This window comes from Cynoglossus semilaevis, chromosome 17 (assembly GCF_000523025.1).
Source record: "Cynoglossus semilaevis isolate Cse_v1.0 chromosome 17, Cse_v1.0, whole genome shotgun sequence".
Taxonomy (NCBI): Eukaryota; Metazoa; Chordata; class Actinopteri; order Pleuronectiformes; family Cynoglossidae; genus Cynoglossus; species Cynoglossus semilaevis.
Window position 1 is genome coordinate 9001123 of NC_024323.1, and position 15313 is coordinate 9016435.

General features: G+C 42.2%; 1 protein-coding gene across 1 annotated transcript; it reads left to right on the plus strand.

Moving 5' to 3' along the window:
* Positions 1-3501: 3501 nt before the first annotated feature.
* LOC103393081 (heparan sulfate glucosamine 3-O-sulfotransferase 6) lies at positions 3502-14268 on the plus strand. The gene is made up of 2 exons (XM_008329917.2): positions 3502-5097; positions 13280-14268. Exons 1-2 carry the CDS (start codon positions 4556-4558, stop codon positions 13896-13898), a joined length of 1161 nt encoding a protein of 386 aa, XP_008328139.1. The 5' UTR covers positions 3502-4555; the 3' UTR covers positions 13899-14268.
* The last annotated feature ends 1045 nt before the right edge of the window (positions 14269-15313 follow it).

Here is a 15313-nt window from a genome sequence, read left to right on the forward strand (position 1 = left end):
AGCAGCAGCAGCAGCCAGGGGAGCCTACCTGACTGTTGGCATCAGATTGTGTGAGCACCAATATTACATAGATGCTTACAGATGCCTGTAATAATTAACACGTTTTCAGTGACTGCTCTCTTGGCTGTGGAATCATTAACAGGCTTTGGCCAAATTGGCAGTAAAGAAATGACGCCAGCGTCTGTGCTTGGAATTACAATCATGCTGGCAATATTGTAATCTCTGCTAAGAGAAAAACAGCGGATAAACACAAGAAAGTAAAAGCAAATGAACAAAACAGCAGGCAAGTACTCTGGCAACAACTGTAGTCAAATGTTGGAGGGAATTGGTTTGAAGTATCTGTACTTCATTAAGGAAAGCAGTACCCTCCTGACCAAGGGCGTCCAAACTTTTTTTGAAGCAGGGCCGGTTTTGATAATCTTGAAAAAGCCCCCAGGCCGGCGGCGACTTCAGACAAATGTATTTGATGCACGACAAATACTTTTGTTTGATTGGTAATTTAATTAAACACAATCTTTAAGGGTTTCCTGTAGATTTTAGGTCAGATATCGCAGCTAACACTAATCCAGCAGATTATACTGTAAATTAATTTGTGCCTCACTAGTCCTTCGAGGCTAACATGTGGTTGTCAATGCTAAGAGCCAAAAATCCAGGACAGAAAATGTCGTCCTTTGTCTATAAAGAGCCAAAAATCCAGGACAGAAAATGCTAACTATGCTAGTTAACTCGTCCTTTGTCTATTATTAGCTAAAAGTCAAATAGCTGAAATTAATGAAGGATGAACCAATGCTAACTCATATATAAATAATATATAAATTGTATGAATTTACTTTTTCTCTCTCTGAGAATAAAGTCTATAATCTGGGAAAACCAACAGAAAACAGTGTCACAATTTCCTTTTCTTTAGTGAAAGCAAAACAAAAGTGAATCTCAGGTTTGGAGACAAGAGCCAGGATACCTGTCAGGTTTGGGTCAGGCTCGATTGTTACTCTGTCGGATCAAGTTTTGACAGAAGAATGTGACCTAAGTCTGACTTTAACGTTCTCACAGAGAGTTTTCTTTGTATACTTCCGCGCAAGCATCTGATTAGAGAGACGTAGACATACCAACACATCAACGGGACATTTTTACCCAAAACCTCAGACATAAAGAGACAATTCACAACTTCCATATTGTATTTGTTTTCTCTACACCACTGCCCCCCCTCCCCTTTAGTTTCTATGAGGGTACTGTTTGTATTTTGGGGGTTCAGATCTGTCAGTCTAACTGTAAGTGTGCGATGAAAGCGGAGCTGGGATCCTGTGACCTCCTTTTGTCAGAATGGTCTGTGAACCAGTCGACAGTCATTTCCAAAGCTGTGAATTCCTCAGTGCCAGGCTGGCCTCTCTGTGACAGGATTTACAATGGCTGTTTGTGCTTCAAAACATGTTATTATTCTATATTTGCCTGGGTCATGTCAGCCTCCACGCAGACCTTTGTTACAGACTTTTTTGGGGTATTTTTTCACATCTCTCCCAACGCTAACGCCTTGAAGTCATTTATTTCTCACCGGGAAAGATTTAACACTAATTATCTCCAGATAATTACTACAGATATTAGCAAATATAAGGCTCGAGGCCTTGATGCTGCCAGAAGTCTCCAGAAGGTTCTGCAGATGATGCAGCACAAAATCACAATTTGTCTGCATTCGTTTTCTCAGTAATTACTTCCTGCAATTAAGAATCGAGGACACGGAGACGTTTCATCTCTAATCCAGTTCTAGACCATATCGCCCTCGGCCCTAGGTGTACGGTCCTCATCAGTGTCCTGGAAAAGACTGACAGACTGTCAGACGACTTCATTCCTTCCATTCCATTCCTTTTTTACTGGCGTATATTGCTCAGGTCGAGAACCTTCATCTATCAGACTCTGAAGGATATCTCAGTCACAATAATACTGACTGACAAGGTCACATGGTGTTAAAGGTGAGGGAGAGGTAGATGATTCTGTCCCTCTCTGGACAGAATCATAATCCAGTCTATGGATCAGAACCCAGTCAGTAATCTGGAGTCCCAGATGTAAGGCCACAGTACAGCTATAGTCAAGGGTTGGGGGTTGGATCTACCAGCACATCACAGGTTCTCAGTTTGTCTGCTGTGACACAAAGTACCCACATCAACAGAGCAGATCCTGGGGAGGAAGATCACTGACTACGACTGCAGGTGTGAAAGTCTGTCAACCAGCCTGAACGGCTCAGCACTGCATGAAATCGTGTTACCGTCTGAGGGTGAATCAAATATGGAGAGTTCAAGTAGGGTTAGATGTTCAAAGACAAAGTCTGTAGAAAACTAGAAGAATGTGACTTTAATGACCTCACACTAAAAAAGTTACACATGAAAAATACTGTGATTATGTGAGTCAATACGTTTTTGTCTTTGTCCTAAAAGACAGGGAGAGACAAGTCAAAGATGAATGGAAGATGTTTGGAGTGGAACGGTGGATTGGGTCAAATCCCTATGGTTAGGATGGAGTAGGTGGAGTGATGTAGGACAGGAGAGGTGGAGAGGAGCGGGAATGAAGATGACTACGCATTAGCAGAGATGAAGAAACTCAGATACTGAGTTCAGACTTAGGCAATGACGTCACAGATTCATTTGTGAAACTGGCTACGTGGGACTCAAACCTGAGTCAAACCCTTATCCTCAGACTTGGACTCTGACTCTAAAACCCTGGGGACCAGACTGGATGGTTTCTTCTACGGGTAATCGTCTAAATAACAAAAAATGGGAAGTAAACGTGACTGAATTCAACTTTTCTTTGGTGACTTCTGGGCCAGACTGGAACAAAAACACTTGGATGGGACGGGATATTTGACATATAAGACTGAGGACATTGAAGCTAGTGCTGCCAAGAAGAAAAGATCTTGAGAAGATAAATGTAGAGTTAAAAAAAAACAAAAATGGGCAGATGAGACAAACTGAGTAAATGTGAGAGAAAAGGATAAAAGTAAATTTCTGGCAACACTGACAAGAAATACCTCAGTTCAGAGTCAATTTTATATGTTATTGTCCAAAAACCTTAAGTTTCATATAGAACATTTTAGCAGAGAATACAATAAGTAACACGAGCGAGTTCTGTTTTTGCTAAACTAAATTTCAGAAGAAGGAAACGATCGTAAGTCTTAGTGATTTTATTCCCTGGATTCTCGTTCATGCTGAGACAAAGATATGAATGACTCTGCCAATATTCACCTCTGTCTGAGGTGTACAACGCCCCGAGCCTCCAGATGTGTGTGTGTGTGTGTGTGTTACATGTGCATGTGTGCGTATCCATTCAGACGGCCGCCCTTGGTGTGTGAGTCAGGTTCAAAGTCTAAACCCCTCCATCTGAGAAACTCAATACCTGCTCCAGCTTTACAGAACCGGGGGAACATCCCTGTGTTGATCCTTCCTGTTCAGCCCCCAAGGTGACACAGTCAGCCTCAGATACTGTATTTATGGGATGGAGGCAGGGCAGCCCCCACCCCCTGCTGCAGGCCTATTGTTGAAGGTTTGTGTCAGGAGTCTTGTCACCGTGCTGGCGTTGGATCAGGGTTGAGTCTCAGGGTGCAGAGGGAGACAACCTCAGGGCTCCTGTTGTCCACGGGGCGGACGCAGACATCTATCATATGGGTTCAAAGGGACAAGAGGATTTTCCTTTTGTGGAGTCAGTTTACATTCTGTTAAACACTCATGTGCCTGCAGCTCAACACAAAGTGCTCTACGTTTTATTGTCATAAAAAGTTCTCATGTGTGAAAACTTTAGGGCCAAAAGATTTGTTTTGTTAAAGACAATACTGCGTTATGGAGCTTCCTTTTCTCCCCTGCGGATGGTGCTATAAATGCAGCTTTAATGTCCATATGTGCAGAGAAAACTTTAATCCTGTAATTTTCTCATGTCTTAGTAATAATTTTCCCAGTGTGGGATCAATGAAGTTCAGTCTTAACTTTAACTTTAACTTTAACGATTTTGGTTTCAGGACTAGTGAAAGTTTTAAATCGAACCCTGAACAGCCAATTTCATCACTTTAAGCCTGTGTTTTCATCTGTCACGATTATTTGTAGAGAAATAGCTTCATTATAATCATAAAGCCAGACGCCATGTTTACTCTTGTTTATGCTATAGTTCAGAGAGGAAGGGTGGAGACTTGTTAAAAAAAAGAGGGGCGTTGGAGAAGCTCAGGGGAAACCTCGAATGAGAGATGAGTGAAGCTCAGGATGCACACACACACTCACACACACACATATACACAAACACACACAGCAGGCTCTGTGAGAACAGCCCAGACAGGGTGAATGACACTTGTCCCTCAGACTGTTCAGTCAAAAAGATAAAGCCACTCTCTTCTCTTCTCTTCTCTTCTCCTCCACCCACGATACACCTACTGTGTCACATCGCTGCTGGGGGAGAACATTTAAATGTGATGCCTCACTTGTGAGCAACAGGTTCCGCACAACAGCATCATCTCTGATGTAGACCGAAGGAGAAGCATGCTGTCACCGCTTCGGAGCTTTGGCATCGAGCAGGAGAACGACTCATGGGATGTAGTGGATGCAGAGTCAGGCTCAACTCTGGGAAAGCGCTCTCCAAAGTCTCCGTGTTCTTTACCATGGTCCTGATCTTCACCTACTTCTTCTACTGCCTCACCGCGTTCTGTGACTCGGCTCCCAGGACTATTTACAGCCAGCGCTCTTCAGACAGAGACTATGACACTTTGGACGATCACAGACGCGTGTTGGACGAGCTGCGGTCTTCGCCGCCGCCGCGTCCCCTCCTGGACGCACCACCTCCAGGGAACCGCACAGACTTCGCGGGCGCGGAGCACATGGACGCGCCCGGTCAGTTCCCACAGCAGACACCGGACGCTGCCATTGAGCAAGAGAGCGCGCAGAACAACGGCATCCCCGTGTCCAACACTTTCGGAACCAAGCGGTTCCCGCAGGCGATTATAATCGGCGTGAAGAAAGGAGGAACCCGCGCGCTGCTGGAGTTCCTGCGCATCCACCCGGACGTGAGGGCTGTCGGTGCCGAGCCGCACTTTTTCGACAGGTTTTATGACAAAGGGCTGGAGTGGTACAGGTGGGTCCCGGCACGGGCAGTGCGCCTTTTACGCACAGCATGAGTGAGTTTATTTACAATAAGTTCTAAGAATATCTGCAGTGACAGTGAAAAGAGCCTTTGGTGACAGAAGGCACCGAGAAGTCTTTCCAGAATCACTCTCAGCCTGTTCCTCCATCAGGGTCACCACAGTGATGTGGCACAGGGTCAACTCTCAGTTCTTTTCCTGGCCAGGATTAGTGACTAGGTGGAATCAAACCACAAACCATCTGTATGTCATACAGGAATCCTTCCACTGTTCCACTGTGGCTTCAACAAGTCTTAACACAATTTCTAAATTACAAAAAAGAACTAATACAATTAATTAAACCTAAATAAGTTGAATTTTTCTTTTTTTTTTAACTTAGCTCTGAGCTATCATTTTCTTAAGACCACGGCCCATTTGGGTCACATAGATGTAACACTTTATATACCTTATAGGTGTAGGTTAGTAGCTATATACTGTAAATATTCATAGACAGAAACATCAGGAAATGTAAACACAAATATGACAAATCCTGAACTTTTTGCTGTCTACATGTGATCAGATCTGTGTGAATTGACTGGGACTCCAAGTCCTAGGCTTTATCTCATGCAACGTCAAACTAAAAAATGTCACTTAAAAAACACATATAGAATCTCAAAATTCCCATAAGTGACTTTATGTTGGTTCCTATTTCTGCTAGAACCCATCTCAAAGTCTGGACCTGGTTTGAGTACAGAATTTTGACCTCCCCCGGTGTCTGGATATGATGAACGACCTGCGGTTCAAGTACCAGAGTAGCTCAGAGACACAATGACATTCAGATGAAACACAAGTCAGGACTTCCTGATTCAGTAACAAATCACATATGCCTTAAACGTTTTTTTTTCTGTCCGAAGAACAAAAAGTTCTACCTGTTAAAACAGTCATTAATATTTAACACCAACTGCTTCTCATTTAAAATTCATTAATGAAAGACGCAGGCATGAAAACGAGATGCAAATGTACGACAGGTTTTCAAGCTGTGAATGACGTGTCAGGGAGCTGCAGGATGATGAATGGCTTAGACAGCAGGGTCAGCTGATCATCAGTGTCCCCGCTGACTCCCATTCACCTGTGTACCAGCTCTGACGCCTCCTGCCAATAGAACGTCTGACCGCGGCTGACTACAGACAGTGATGATATATTCAGATCAGGCACAGCCAATATTTTCCCTGATGATCAAAATGCGGCTGGGGTCCCTGTAGAGCGGTTTATCATACTGAGCGTCATCCAAACCTCATTTATTCACCTTTGAATGACATTTCATATTGACGTTCTCACCTTGTTCTGAAAACTGCCCAGGAATCCAGACAAACGTCAAATCACATTCAGGTACTACACGAACTCACGCTGCTCAGGGCTAACTCAAAAGAGCCTCAGTTGCTGGTCACAAATTTTACATTTCTATAAAAGGAGGCAGATGAAATGCTCAACGGCTACTGTCACAGCTGATTTGGGGTGACCAGCCTGACCAGAGCTATCATTTGTGTGTAGTTAAGGCCTTGAGGAGGGATTTGGGTTCTGTATGAAGATGATCATCTCCAGATGCGTTGGAAGAGAGGCTCCGAGCTCAGCACGAGCTCATCGACGCCGTCAGAAGAATACTCTTTTTAGACATGTGAGTTTGGCAGTTGGAAGGTGTCATAAAAAGAGAAAGAGAGAGAGAGAGAGAGAGCGATGTCTGACAGGATGGAAACCGCTGATTAACAGCGACTTTGACAGCAGATTGTACATGAAATCCAATCTTCCTCTGACTTCCACCTCCCGACATTTTTAGATCTATTTTAAGTGAGAACACAGAAACACATGGTAACACTTCCAACCTAGATCATTTCAGATGGCTGCTGAGCTTCTTCTCTTTATTCACTTAATCACATACACATGCAGGTTAGCGCTCAGCTCAAATATATATACACGACACGTTCTTCACTGCTCTCTCCAACACATCATTTTCACCTTGTTAGAACACTTTCCTTCTGGCTTCTCTTTTAACTAGGCCTCGTAGTGCTGTTCATGTAAACAGTGAATCAATGAATATTTATTAGATTGAAGAAGTTTTGAGTTAAGTTTAGAATTGGGGTCAGGTTGGGGAAAGGTTAAAGGTCAGAATTTATCTTAACCTTGATGTGTCGCCTCTATTGCTCGCCCTATTGTTTTTTTGCTAAACGGTTACAACACCCCTCAGCCCCTGCCAGCAGATGGCACCACTGATGACTGCCTACAGTCAATGTTGTTCCCAGAGACATATTGTTTTTAGATCAGAATGTCTGACAAGTTATTGTTCTTTGTGATAATTCCAAATCCACATTTGATCTTTTCGTCTGGGAAACAAGTACAAACTGTGAGAGTTACGGATCAGAGTTGTTTCATGTCAGTTCATTAGATGAAACCAGACGTGTTCTGCTCTGTTTGTTACAGATGATTCACAGACATGCAAATGCATTGTTCTAACTGCATTGTCATCCACTAGACATTTCCTTCAAATATGTTTTCTATTTATTTTTATGCCAACGATCCAGTCAGTCTCGCCTTTTTTCCCCTCCACCCATGTGCCTCTGTCCTTGTCTGAATGTGTGAAAACAGGCCCAACAGAGGAATGGAAAACCCACAAATAGTACGTTGAAAATTTAGCAGAGCTTTAATGATTGTCTGTGTTGTTTCATGGTTTTGGTAAAAAATTGTGGAGTGAAGGGTTTCACACGAATCTCCAGAGCCACAACTGAAGAGTTTTTCCATGACACAATGGTCGTGATTGTCGCAGCTATGTCACCATGAAGGTGGTGGCCCGGGGCTGAGTGATGTGTAAATGAAGTCTGTTTTTTATTTGTGTCTCGTATCTTGAATTCATTACCATAAACAAATCGGGTTTTGATGTCGCGTAACAGAACAAACAGTGGTTGTTTCACAGCGAAGGAGGGAAGTTTTCACACAGATGAACGACATCCTCGGAAAACAATGAACAACTCTAATGTATGAGAAGAAGGTCTTTGAATTCAGACTCCAGGTCTCATCAATATTTTTCAAAAGCTGATCAATTGTTTGACTAACAGTCATGTCAACATCGACCATACTGAATGGATTTATATGAAAGAAAGAGCAAGGCAAGGTCAGCACTGTCTGAACATGACAGTTTATATATCATTCATATAACACAGATATGTAAATCAGACCTCAGTGTAATGATCCATTTTTAAATATAAAGATATGAAATTATTTCTACTGTTACGCAACCAGTTGTAAAATATCACAACAATTATTGACTTCTACCACTGCAGATATTTATACTTCATATTATTGATCATCATCATTTATCAAATTGAATTGATCATGCAGTCGTCTGATTGAAAAATGGCAAATGGCAAAACACCGATTCATTCTTCTACAGATTCATTTTCACACTGAAAATGTTTTTGAGCTTTGTGATATACTTGAGACTTTCAGTGAAGTACGTCTGATCTCAGTCTGTGTAGCTGTTGTTGAACTGCTTCAACAGGTTCTAAAAGCTCCACTCAGACCTCTTTGTTTAAGAACAACATATACAGATGAAAACAATCTCTCTCCACCCTCTCCATTTGGTAAGTTACGTAACTGCCGGGCATTTCAGTTTATGTTCATTGTGTTGTTAAAAAAGACAGAGGATAAATATATGCTGGGAGGCAGGTTTTGTACAATGTGTAACAGCCGACAACAGTGTTAGATGTGCTGGGGATGGACTTTACTCCTGTGTAACACAGAAAAGAAATTAACTGATGACTCTAACACTCTCCAAGGTAAGGGTTGTTTTTCCGTGTCCACGCTTGAGCCCATTGATGGTGGAGGAGGAAGTCGATCGCTGTAACAGATGGGAATGGTCTTTGTAGTGTTTTAATGGTAGAGGTTTTTTGGCTAACATGGTATGGGCTAAGTGTTGCGAACGCTCAAACTCACACCCATATGGTGAAGATTACAATAATTAAAGGCCCATTGTGGCCCATTTGGAGGCACCTGTAAAATATGTAGGAGCCTTTAGTGGTGGTAGCTGTGTGACGCAGTTGGCTCTGAGGAAAATGACGTGTAAAGATATAGTGGTGAATGGTAAAGTATTTAAAATGCCTGACAGCCGCTAATTTTCAGTAGTATTTTTTTTCACATATTTAATGATGAAATATTATTGGTTCAAAACAATCATTTTTAGTCAGATAAGTGCAAAAACAAATCAATGTGACCCTGTGATAAATATGAGGGCACAATCAGTGGATTTTATATTTCAGGTTAATTTCTTACATGTGCGTCACAGCTGTCACACCCACCCACCAACATGAAACTCCTGCCTTTGCTCCATTACCGCTTCCTAATTCTTAAGGTTTTTTTTTAAAGAAGCTGATAACTACACAGCCTTATTAAAAACCTGTGTGTGGCAACAGCCCTGCTGTCGTCATGTGGTTTCCATCCACTTCCTCTCAGGAGGAGAGAGATGATGGGAACGTCTGCATCAGTCCTGGAAATTGACCTCAGGGCTGATGCTGCTGTGACACGCTGCAGCAGGTACTGGATATTTATTTTGTCTTTGAACACAAGGCCTACAGTATGTACGGTTTTCTAGTTTAATTGGCTGTTGTGAAATAATGTTTACAACTTCCTCATCCAGGCTGACACCTGTCCTCGGGCCATGTTTGGTTGTATTATTGTGTTTCATTTAGCTTTTGACAGCGTTTTCTCAAGTTTCCGCTCAGACAAAGAGGCGGTAGACAGCATGGCAGCGCTCGCTGCATCTGTTGGACAGACAATGACGACCCCCCGGTCTGTTTAGGTCATGGTTACTGTCACAGTGGCATTACGATCAGTTGTTACAGTGAACTTCAGGCGAGGCTAAACCGAGAGCTAAGTTCTGACATCATAGCCAGGATGTCTTGCAGCCATCTTGGCAATACTGCAAACAAGCTCTGTTGTCGTAACCTTAGCTGCATGATATATATTGTCAGTTTATGTGGGTTTTGTTTGGTTATGTTATACTTTATAAAGGTTTGGGTGTTGAACAGTCTCTGCAGCACCAGTTATCACACAAGAACATTCCAACACTCAGACGTCAAAGGGGCCGTGATGTCATTTTACCTAAATGTAATGGCACTACTCATTAGTTACTGGTAATAGTAATAATAATAATCAACATTTTTAAATCAGCTCATTTAAGTGAACTGATTCAACAGTAAACCCACATGGTCTACGGTCTGAATCCAGACACAGACTCATAAATGATGTTGAGGACATTCTGGGGTTCAACTTGTCAGCCTGTTGTCCATGTATGACCCGCAGGCTTCTTCCTAACACTGCTGGGAAATATTTTTTATTGCAGTTTGTTGTTTACTTCCCATTTTACAGCCATTACTTTCCTCCACATACGTTATTGGATCTCAGCTCATAAACCTTTATGAACATGGTGTTTGTATGTGAAAGTCCACTCTTAAAGTTAACCCAAAATATTTCATGTTAGCAGTGTATCTTTGTTTTCATCAGGGACAAATTACACATAATCTGACTCGGGGGGAGAACGGGGGAGGGGGGGGGGGGGGCATTTATGTTCTGTGCACAGTGCTGTTTTACAGAGGATGTAGCTACAGCACTCCAGCAGGAGAAGTCATAACCTCAGAGGGGGGGCAGGAAGTCTCTTGGCCACATCCTTGTTGCCAGCATTAGCATTTAATCTTATGATCCAGACGTTCTACAAAGTATCAGTGGGCTAATCGCTACTATAACACGTCTGGGAGGAAACGCACTGGACTGTTGTGGCAGCAGGGAGTTCCAGACTGTTGTTCCTCGTCAGCACGTATCGTCCTGGAAGAATATTCCAGCTCATTCTGCTTATTTCTGGATTTTCATATTATAAACAGCTTTGTCCGAAGGCCACGTATGTATAAGCAGAAGTATAGATTTACACGTATGTAAAATTGATCGGGGAGATTAATCATCTCTGACCTGTGTGCAGATCCTTGACACCACCAAGGAGCAGATTTATGATCAAAAATTACTGTTATTGATCCTCCAATCATGAGACTGATTGTGTTGAGGGAAACAGGGATTGGAGGAGAGTGAGGTGAAAGCCACCGTTCATGAACTATTCATGAGGAGAGACAGACAACTTCTGGTCAATTACACATCAGTGACACTTGTCTAAAAGACTGAAGGACAAATCAAAGTCTTTGGATGAGAGAGGAGAGGGCAGACGAAGGGAGAGGGTTGTGTATGTGGTCTGTGCACACACACACACACACAAACACACACTGACAATCAGTCATATAGAGACAGACATATTGATCAGACCAAGATAAACCGGACAGACAGACAGACTAGAAGAGGCCATTTACAGCAGCCTTAGTGAGAATCAATTAATGGAGGTGGATTTGAATTACCAACATTTAAATAAGGTTGTCCCTGTCAGTTCTTTTACTTTTAGGTCAATTTAATTTTGCACAAGAACACAATGAGACATATGTCATTTTTTGTATTGATAATAATAAATTAGTGCTGATTTAGAGAGCAACTAAAGAGCAAATGTCATTTTTTGTATTGCAACAAACTTAACTCCAAGTTTATTCATTAAGTGCAAAAATCACAAAACTCCCTGGGTCGCAGGAAGACAAGACATGAACATCACAAAACACTGACCCCTAATGTGAGGGAGGTCTATATACCAGGGCACCAGGTGAAACTAATGACAAAGAACCTCACAGTCTGACCACAGCTTCAGTTTTCTTTCAGTCAGTGAAAACATTTCCTCCAAACCTTCATCTCTCCGTCAGTTCTCACAGTCGACAATTGTTGTTTGTTCACATAAAAACCATAAAAGCTTCTGTTTCGTATTTCCTCCTGTTTCAAATGAACTACAGAGAATCAAACCAACTGCACTCAGCAAAACGTTTGTTCTTCAACTGACTGCTTTTGAAAGAAATTAATTTCTGCTGCCATTTCTGCTGTCATAATTTAAACCAGTAAAGGAGGCAGAAAACAATGGGTCCATTTGACTCAGTGTATTGGATCAATCACTGAGACTAGAAACTACAATCACTAACAGACATATGTTAGTTTGTCATTGTCATGTCATTCGCAAATGTCCTCATCTTTATTCTAAAAAGAGAATCCACATTTTTAAAACCAAAACTTTTGTATGTATAATTATTTTATATCTTTCAGTTTAATTTTTGCTATATTTCACATTATAGCAACATTTTCGCAATAAATTTTATCTATACCAAAAAGTTTGCCAGATTGGATTTTTTAAAAAAAAGTGAAAGAAGAACGGCGATGCAGAGAGGGAACAGTGTACATACTCTGTCATCTGAAAGGCCACTCGTCTGTCAAGCCGCGACCTTATGCAAAAATCCGATCTGTGAAGCACACAGACTACTATTATTCAACTAAAAGCCACATGAAAGCTCTGTTTCCAGTAATATATAGAAGATGTGACGAGTAAATGAACAACACAAACTGCAAACAAACACCAGCCTATCTCAGCAGCTCGCCACCTTTTGCTCATGCTTCCTGACAAATTTGGACTTTGAGGTCCTTGCAGGAGCCCAGGGGGAGGCAGTGGGAGGGCAGGGAGGGGGGCAGGGGGGGTCTGCTCTTGCAGGAAGAATGATGGTTGGAAATCTGTAGGAAATTGCTGCTAAGTGGGTCTTGAGGCTTTGTGGTTTTTGACTCATCGGCACATGGTGAGTGGATGGTTCTGTTGTCCAGACCTAACAGTGTGTCAGACTAAAAAAGGTTCTGTTGGAGGCCTTTGGAGGTAAACACAGAGAAGTGATTGGAGCTTTAATCACACAGACTCGGAGGTGCTTTCATCTCCTGTGTGCAGTATGTAATGTAATTACAATGTCATTTAATCACGGGTCCACTGAAGTCAGAGTGTGATTTAAGGGGCGAGCAGCGCTTGATGGTTTCAGCTTCTGTATTGGAAAGTGGCCTGCGGTTGAAATCCGAGGTTGTATTTGACTAATTTGGGATCTTACAGCTCAGTGCATTTTAGACAAGTCAGATGATGGATGACAAAGGAAGTGGTAAATTAAAACACCTATACTCACTGCTTGGCCGTGTGTTATAAAATACCTACTGTATCTTTTAGCAACTTTAAGAATTCTGAAATATCGCTGTCTTTTCATCTAGGAACCTGATGCCGCGGACGCTGGACGGCCAGATTACCATGGAGAAAACCCCCAGCTACTTTGTGACAAAAGAGGCTCCCAGTCGTGTCTGCACTATGAACTGTCAGACCAAACTTATTGTGGTGGTCAGGGATCCTGTGACACGGGCGGTGTCTGACTACACCCAGACCCTGTCCAAAAACCCCGGGCTTCCATCCTTCCAGAGCCTGGCCCTGAAGAACTCCTCCACAGGTCTGATTGACACCACGTGGAGCGCTGTTCGCATTGGTCTGTATGCCAAACATCTGGAGAACTGGCTCCAGTATTTCCCCTTGTCTCACTTCCTGTTTGTTAGCGGTGAGCGCCTAGTTACTGATCCGGCAGGTGAGATGGGCCGGGTTCAGGACTTCCTGGGTCTGAAGAGAGTTGTTTCAGACAAACACTTCTACTTCAACCAGACCAAGGGCTTTCCATGCTTGAAGAAGCCTGAGGGCAGCAGCAAACCTCGCTGCCTGGGGAAGTCTAAGGGCAGACCCCATCCCCAGATCCCCTCCGAGGTTCTTCAGAGACTCAGAGACTTCTACAGACCCTTCAACCAATATTTCTACCAGATAAGTGGACAAGACTTTGGCTGGGATTAACGGAGGAGGGTCATGTGATGGCACAAAGAGGGAGCTCTGAATTGTTAATGTGTTTTTAATGGGAAATGACTTTAAAGCTAAACTGAGCTTATATTCTCAGGGACGGGAGGCAAAAACCAAGTCCACAAACTGTGACACTTTCTGGACTGTTCTGCCTCAGAGGAATCAACATGACATGCAGCACTGATCAGGTGTCACAGCTTTGTCCTCAAACAGACGCTGACGTTTGTGAAGTGCTGTTAATATGCAAGTTACACGACTAGTTAATGACTTAGTTATCAAAGCATTAAACCACTCCTGCTCATATGTTAATATTAAAATAAAGAAACCTGTACAAGAGACCAAAGAACCAACGTTAAATAGCTTTTTTTTTAAATATTCTTTGTTTGTTTTCCTGATAAAATAAAATAAGCTGATATTTATGATAACTGTCGATGTGAAATTCAACGGTTGCAACTTTTTTATGATTAAAAATGTATTTATTAAAACAGCAAGGCATCACAGGAACACTGCTGATGTGTGAAATGACTGGACACTTGAAAGAAGATGTCAAACTTCACAGTAAACTTCGATGTTGCTGAACTTGGAATTGTCTTTGTTGAAAAATAAATCATATTTTATTGTATATACTCTCTCTCTCTCTCTCTCTGTATTCTACAGCTCTTTTCCCAGTGATACCTCACCTGTAAATATTACATGTGCAACAAAGACCAGAGAATACATTCCATCTGTAGGTACTGTATTTGTTTGACCTGTCCTGGACAGCACAGACTGTATCTGCTGCTCACTTTTAATGAACTTCACATTTTTGATGTGTGATTGTTCTTCAGTCATTATTCATGCTATATATAAAGTATTCAAACCACAATGTTGACTCTCTGATTCCCTGCAGATCTGTTTGATTTCGTGTAACATGAACATTATTTTCATCTGGAAGGCGTCCAACTATTCTTACCCCTTTTTCTGTGGGGAGTTTGTGCGACAAATCCTTTCACTGAGCATCAATAGTCTCCTGGTTCAGTGCCAGCTCAAGTAAAGAAAAGATAAGATCCACTCATTCATACCATATGAGAGAAAAACACGAACAACTCATTCATTTCCTTCCACTTCATCATTTTCTGGAAAAGAAATATGCCGAAGATTCTTGTGGTATTTCACTGATCGTATGAATGACTGCCGTCCACGTTTTATATACAGTCCATGTAGGCAGCCAAGTTTAGATGAAAAACATTTTGAAATTCGTCCAACTAATGGCCTAAAGCCCCGGGTGTGTTTTCAACTGAGGCAAACACAACATGAAGTAAACACACCCTACAACAGACCTTATTAAAGCAGCATTGTTCATTACTTCCTCTGTTTGACATCATCTAACTGACGTCATGATCGATTGAAGAAAACCTGGAACTAGTGATGGA

Bases quoted from the DNA above. Each gene is read 5' to 3' on its own strand.
- LOC103393081 (XM_008329917.2), top strand. From the start codon at position 4,556: ATGGGATGTAGTGGATGCAGAGTCAGGCTCAACTCTGGGAAAGCGCTC. The intron at 5,098-13,279 runs GTGGGTCCCGGC...CTTTTCATCTAG, and splicing joins AAAGGGCTGGAGTGGTACAG to GAACCTGATGCCGCGGACGC.